This window comes from Stegodyphus dumicola, chromosome X1 (genome assembly GCF_044657685.1).
Source record: "Stegodyphus dumicola isolate Sdum_Otavi_A_Nest chromosome X1, ASM4465768v1".
Taxonomy (NCBI): domain Eukaryota; kingdom Metazoa; phylum Arthropoda; class Arachnida; order Araneae; family Eresidae; genus Stegodyphus; species Stegodyphus dumicola.
The window spans coordinates 93,890,004-93,897,486 of record NC_140780.1 but is presented as its reverse complement, the minus strand read 5'-3'; the positions used below and the strand labels follow the sequence as shown (position 1 = coordinate 93,897,486).

Below are 7,483 nucleotides of genomic sequence, written 5' to 3'. Positions count from 1 at the left end.
GCAACTGAACCGATCATTGACTGGAAATGGATACCTTCAGCTACTTGGAGATCACTTACAGCCATTCATGGACTTCAGGTACTCAAACAACGATGGGATTTTTATGGATGATAACGCGCCATGTCACCGGGTCACAATTTATCGCGATTGGTTAGAAGAACATTCTGGACAATTCCAGCGAATGATCCGGCCACCTAGATCGCCCGACATGAATCCCATCGAACATTTATGGGACATCATCGAGAGGTCAGTTCGTGCCCAAAACCCTGCACCGTCAACACTTTCACAATTATGGACGTCTATAGAGGCAGCATGGCTCAATATTCCTGCAGGGGACTTCCAACGACTTGTTGAGTCCAAGCCACGTCGAGTTGCTGCACTTCGCCGGGCAAAAGGAGGACCGACAAAATGTTAGGAGGTATCCCATGACTTTTGTCACTTCAGTGTATTAGAAAACATTCAGAACACAATTTTCATTTCCTATTGTAACCCTGTATTATGTTATTGTACCAGACGTTATTTACACCTTGACTAGTATTCTAATAATAAATGGGAAACTTCTGTGTTACGCTTAGAATGAAGGTTTTGAAAGCTTATAATTAATGCTGTTCAAAAACTGATATTTTTAAGGTCAGATGATCTGAGGGGATGATTATGGAATGTTCCCATGTAGTTTCAAAGTGTTTTCTTAAACTTACATGCATACACAAATACCAAAACTTTTATATAAACTCTGATTTTAAACAAACTAAGAAATCTGTTTTAAATACTGGATTGATTTTATAGCTTAGAATATTTTATTCCATTTCCATACATTCAGAAAGTATCTTCACCAGAATACACAAGACCGCGTCTCCAATAAGCTAGCATCTTCAGTTTCTCAGTAGTTTCTTTTATCTTGTTATGGGCTGCTTGAACTACTAGTATATTTTCTGCTGGTAGTCGATTTTCACTGCTGTTGCTGTCTCCTATTTCACCAAGCAGAACCACATTTTCACCTCTTACCATGAGAACGCCTTGAGGGATATCACCATAATCTGCACCTACATGTATTCTTTCAGTAGCATTGTGCATAACCAAGTTCGCGAACTGATCAACGCTGCGCAAGTATCCCAAAAACATTCGCCCATCTCTCAACCATACCAGGATTTGCTTGTCAAGATGCTCGAGTAAGCTTGCTGCTCCAGACACAACCTGCAAATATTTATAAATGTTATCAAATTAAGTAATCAACGCTAAATTTACCAATCAGTCAAAATGACTGGTTTCAGCTTCTGTACAAAAATTAGTAGGTTAAATTTCATCACATCTGCTCTACTAGTATTTACTATACTGGAAGAGGACCGATACAAGTCTAAAAGTATAAGTATGGCTGTATCGTGGAAGTCGCATATGTAAGAAAACATTCTTACATTCTTCTCTAATATACAGGGAGATTCTAAATTGTTTTTACAAATTAAAAGGGGTGATAGTACTCATCCAGATGAGCAATAATTAACATAGAACATAGGGTCGCATTCCACTCTGAGAGGCAGAAAAGAGGAATATTATAGTTCCAACCTGAACTTGCAACAGTGCTGGAAGAATAAAATGAACGATACCAAAAGTTGCGCAATCAGTTTAGTGAAAATCTCACAGAGAGTGCACTAAACGGATAAAACCGAAAACTTGGCGTTCGAGTGTTAACTCGAGCTCAGACTTTGATGGCAAACACTCAAATGCCCATCTTTGGTTGGCAAGGTCTCAAACTCGCAAACCTTACCTCCATGGATAAAACTGAAAAACTGTCAAGTCCGGTGACCTTGAGAACCATATGCAAACAACCTGATCATTGGGTACAGCACAGCCTACTCTATTCATCAGTTTGGCACCTTCTCGATTAGAAACTTACATTAGAATACCTTAGCAGGGGAAAAGGGATTGGAGACCCTCGGACCGTCACCCTGGGGTGTTTTCTCTCGGAATTCCACCCAAGAGAGAACCTTAGCAGTGAGCAAGGTCCCGGCGATACCTAATTTACCTGTATTGTTTGTTACTTGATCAAAACACTCTACGCTCTCACAGAGTACAAGACACATTAAAGTTGCATTCTACATACAAAATAATGGGCGAATTTTTGGTTTCTCAGATCCTGACACTGTACTTGTTTACCTTTCCCATTTGTTTTTGCATTACGTTTTACAGCTTAAAATGGTATAAACAAGAAAATATTATTAATAAAGTACAAGGCAGGTCGTCTTCCTACTGAAAATAACCTTCGCTTGCAGTATTTAACGCCCTCCTAAGTCTGAAGATTCTTGGGAAACTCATGCTGCTTTACGAAAATGTTTTGCAGAATTCTATGAAAAAATCCAATGTTTTTCTTTAGAATAGTTTAGAATTGTGGTGTATTTTCTGTAAACTAGGTCAGAGATGTCCTATTGAATTAGGTAAAATTTAGATATAACTTCTAATATTAAGTTATGCATAGATATTCTATAGGGATATGTGTAAGACATTCAGTAGAGATTTTTATAGAGATTCTGCAATATTTTGTACAGTTTATAAAGAGGTCCCACGTATAGAATTTTATATAATGCGTCTAGTATCAATTAATATAATTCTACTAAAATTATCCGAAATGTGTGGAAAACGGAGCAGTTATTCTAAAGAATTCTAGACACATTTCCGTAAGTTCATTTCCCATAAAAGATCATATAGAAGCTTTTGATTAGTGAAAAGCACGATGAAATCAATAGAATCTTCTTTTGAGGTCAGAAAAAACGAATTAAATTTTCATTTTAATAAAATTCTTTAACTTTGTTTAAATTTTAAAATTATCAAACCCAAGAAGGGGGAGGATAAAAACTATCCAAGAAAATAAATAAAAAAATATGTGATTTTATTATCGTTTTCATAAGAAAAAATATTTGAATAAGAATAAATGAATTTTAAATAACAGTTAAATCTAATTAAAATTAAGAAACTATTCCTCTTATAAGACACAATAATCAAATATTAATCCACATACAAAATAATTAATTCACATACACAATAGTTAATTAATCAACACACAAAATAATTAAAAGCATTTATTTTGAGAAATAAGACTTTACATTTAACAGCATAAATTAAAGCTTTGAACTAATTTTGTGATTTAAATTTATTCCAAGTTTTGACAAAATCTCATTTTTGTATTGCAAAAATTACATTGCAAGAAAAATCTTACATAAATTTAGAAGATAAAAAACGTTGAGTTAGAAGAAAATATGCAAACTTTCCATTCAAAAAATGTTAAACGCCTATGAATAAAAATTATTTATTGCGTTAGAAATTTACTATAGTTTGTTTTGATTATGATTTGAAAATTTTGCAGATTTATATAGAATGCCATTTCAAAAAGGCTTTATAAAATTCTTGTATGATTCTGCAAGGCAACATTTTTATAAACTTCTGTTCTGTGAAATCTTTAAGAAATTTCTATAGAATTTTATAGAGAAGCATTTCTACAGAGAATTACGTATAAAACTCTAGGAATTTCTGTAGAGCTCAATAAGCCTGTATGAAAATTAGGTAAGATCTTGCTAATTCTGCAAGCTTATCGGGTTAATTTCTTTGAGCTGCTTACAAAGATTTCTCTATTCGTGATTCCCTCCTACACGCAAGCTCGACCAGAATATCCTTTCTCTGACCATATATGCAAGTGTCAATAAATGTTTTAAGCCACTTCAAAATGGATTTGTGCGTAGGCAGATAAACGCCAAAATTGTATTTGAACGCACGCTACTCAATAATAACACTGGTTGTGTTTGCAAATTGTTAACGCGAACCAGCTTCGTTGCTTGAACATCATTTTAGACACAATTTCACTGGCCTCTAGAATTATTACCTCTAGTTCAATTATGCCTATCGTTTCTCAAAAGGGAAGAAAGAGAAAGCATTTTGAGTTAACTACGGATATCCTTTTTTTTTTCAATTTATTCAAGTAACGTTTTAGTTTTATGACATCTTGAAATCAGGCCTGTTTTTGTGCTCACCTTGTGCACATTAAAATTTAAAGAAAAATATATATACTTAGGTTTTGATATAGTGTACACAAGGTTTAGTTTATTTAACTACAGCAAAGCAGGCTAAGGCTATTTGCCCATCGAGGAAGACTTTCTATGGAAAACTAGCTCATATTCACGTTACATCATATGGGGAGGGGAAACCTTTCATGCAGTCAACCCGTTCGCCTGGAATCGAACTGCTAGTGACCAACCACCGCTCGATCACTGATGTACTCAGCGTACCCAAGAATTAGAAATTTTGAATTTCAAATTCAACCTTATCTTAGATGTTCAAAATTAATCTTATCAGAGAAGCTTATGAAAGAAAATTTAAAAAAAATTTCTTGTCGGAAAATGTTTTCAAGAAATCGAGAGGAATGTTTTTTTTAAATGATTATCTTAAACGGATGGGCAAAGAACTTCTACAGTATTGGAGGTATAAAAAAGATCTCATGCAGAGCAGATCAGCAGCAACGTCTCTATGACAGGAAATCTTATAGCAAACTGAAAAAATTGACACCTCTTCAATGCGCCCCAAGAAAAAATAATTGAAGAAATAAGTGAAATTAACAAAGAAATGAAGGCTGCTCTGAAATCGAAGAAAGTTAACTTTTTAAAACTGTGGAATAAGGAATCTATACTCAATATTTTGGGCTACAAATCTAATGACTTTTAATCATAAAATAAAACATTTTGAATAATAGGAACCTCTAAATCTATTTTTCAGATACAAAAATCTTTAAATCTACATCATCATAATAGCAGCTTCAATTCGATTCAGTGATTAATATACAGTATAACCTTTATCTATCTATCCACTCCGCACATACCGTTCGCTATTTCTGGTCCAGATTGAAATTCCATACGAGTAATATTTATTTCTCGAACTATTATCTTCCTGCATTAGTCTTTTATACATCACATTTCCATACAAATCGCGTAAGAAAAAAAATTTAAGTGAAATACGTTTAGATAATTTAGGTTACCTTCTCTTTTATTATTATAAATCTGACAATATAATACTGCAGTAATGTTTCGTCGCGTGTTTTTGGCTCATTGCTCGTGTTATTACATTATGGCCAAAGTCCTAGGTAGTAACCTTTATCGCCTACCAAAATGTCGCCAAACTGCCTGTTACCATATTCCAAAGATTAGCCGAAAAGGTTAAATATTTTCATTTCCTAATATGCATAAGCTTTAGGCTACGCTCAGCAAAAATTTACAACGAATAACTGGAATATAATACCTTTGGTAATTTATAAAAAATTCAGGGAACTGCATAAATGTGGGGAAAGTCAAGTTCCTAAAAACAACAGAGATTTATGCGATTTCTTTCTATGAAAATTACTAAAACAATGATAAAAAATACTTTTAATTCTTATCTTATAATATTGTAGAATTTGAAGCCATGAAAAATTAATTATAGGTTAACTTCATTTGAGAAATTAAATGCTTGACTACGTTTTAAAAGACATATAAACCTATCCTATTGATAGGTTAAATGACTTATTAATATATATTTTTTAAACTGGTAAAATATAAATTCTTCAATGAAAGTAATGAAAATTATTACGTATAGGAAAAAAAACGACAAAAAATATACTTTTAGTTAAGCTATAACTTTTTCAAAAAGGTTAGGTGTTTAGTCCTTAAGACGCAAACAATAAGCGAAGAAATAAGTGGTTAATCTTACCTCATTAACCGCCAGAAAAGATCTGTTATTTGTAACATGAGACATCGAGAAATCTTATTATATTGCACACCTAACCGTAAAACGCAATTCAGATCTGAACTAGCCACATCAACAATAAGCTTACAGAAACCAAACTAACTCCTTCTGTTTAAATGAAAATGATCCAGAATTCTTATTTGGCGAATCTTTAAGTACCTTAATATTTGCCAAGTGATTGCTTAACCAGACTAGATCTGAAAGCCCGGGAAGAAATGCAAGCCCTATACATCTCGCCAAATATTAGAGTTCTTTAAGAAATTTTTAGAAAAGAAAGTAAAAACCCTTTAAAGAACTTGCTAGCAGATGAAGGCAATACATAAATAAATCCTTACCTTTTTCAGTTTTATATAAGTTGAATTATGATAATAATAATATGAAAATTCGCATTTTGATTTAAAAAAAACTCGCCAATAAACTTAACTTCATCACTTATTTGGTTGTTAATCTATTGTAGGAATTGTATTAAAAAAGACTTTTTTTCCTCAATACGAATTAGAGTTTTAAATTTCGGAACATTTTCTTAAAACAACCTTTATTATTAACAACAATTTTCCTAATTTTATTTCTTATTTTTTTTTAAAACTGAAGTATCTGCAATATAAAATTTACGGGTTTTTTTTCCGTTATAAAGCAAGACACGCCAAATAGTTTCCTCTAGAAGGATATATGCGCCAACTTGATATTTTCAGCGTGAAAACCCTTTTTGGACATTAGCTTATTTCGACTGACCATTTTGTGCGAAGAATTATGCCCACCACATGTACAAGTTGCTTACAGAATAAGATATATTGCTCGAAATATACTGCACGAAATACGTGAGTAAATAAAAACCAATGATACTTTTAACAGCGTATTCAGGCAATGTAGCACGGAATCAGATCTTACAAATATACCGCAGTGAAAAACCTGAAAAAGTTCATATTTGTGTAACGACAAGCATTTAAAATTCTGCAGTGACCAAATATGATAAGAGCCCAAAGTACACTCAGATATCGGATAATTATTTATCCGATCACGTCTCATATGATAACACAAATCTTGTACAAGCATTAGGCTCTTTTGAACTTATAAATCAAGAACTATTTTAGGCATCTACCTTTATTATAATGCACTCTAATGTATTCTAATAATGCATTCTGAAAATGTGCGTACTTATATGTTTACCTCCATCTTCTTAAGCAGCAGTGTAGTTGGATAGGGGACTAATTGCTAAATAGTAACGCCTAAGTCAATTTCAGTGCATTTATTGGGGTGTTCTTTCATCACGCCTTTGTTTCAATACTAAGTGTTTTCCTAGTATAATTAGAGTTTATCTTAGTGCATTATTTTCGATTTTCAATTTTCGTTTCTTTATCATGACTATTTTAACCATTTGCGTGCTGAAGAATTTTCTTGTATATACGCTGAAAGTTCGGAATAAATGCTTAGTTATTTTTGTGTGGAAAATAATGTAAACGGTTATAATTAACTTAATTATTATATTGTTGCATACGTACGGGTTAGTAGCAGATTGAATGCACGGAAGTCCGATGATAGCTTGATAAAATTTATTTTATCAAAGGAAACACTTCACAGTTCTGGAACTTTCTGAAAAAATAGTCGGACAGTTCTTCACAGTATCACAGAGTATAATCAGTAGTTAGACTTCAAACTACTAAGAAGCAGATGCTGTCTCCGTTCTTTATATAGTTTTTCCATCCGGCCGCCGAGATATTTCCAGCAT

At 33.0% G+C, this 7,483-nt stretch overlaps 1 protein-coding gene across 1 annotated transcript; it reads right to left on the bottom strand.

The window, feature by feature from the left end:
• Positions 1-774: 774 nt before the first annotated feature.
• LOC118205273 (U6 snRNA-associated Sm-like protein LSm1) lies at positions 775-5,915 on the bottom strand. The gene is made up of 2 exons (XM_035377569.2): positions 5,722-5,915; positions 775-1,194 (listed from the first exon to the last, which is right to left on the bottom strand). The coding sequence occupies exons 1-2, from the start codon at positions 5,764-5,766 to the stop codon at positions 817-819; spliced, it is 423 nt and encodes a 140-aa protein (XP_035233460.1). The 5' UTR covers positions 5,767-5,915; the 3' UTR covers positions 775-816.
• Positions 5,916-7,483: the final 1,568 nt, after the last annotated feature.

Excerpts from the sequence above, each read along its gene's own strand:
- LOC118205273 (XM_035377569.2), bottom strand. The coding sequence starts at position 5,766 with ATGTCTCATGTTACAAATAACAGATCTTTTCTGGCGGTTAATGAG. Across the intron at positions 1,195-5,721 it reads CTTTTCTGGCGGTTAATGAG|GTTGTGTCTGGAGCAGCAAG; the intron begins GTAAGATTAACC and ends AAATATTTGCAG.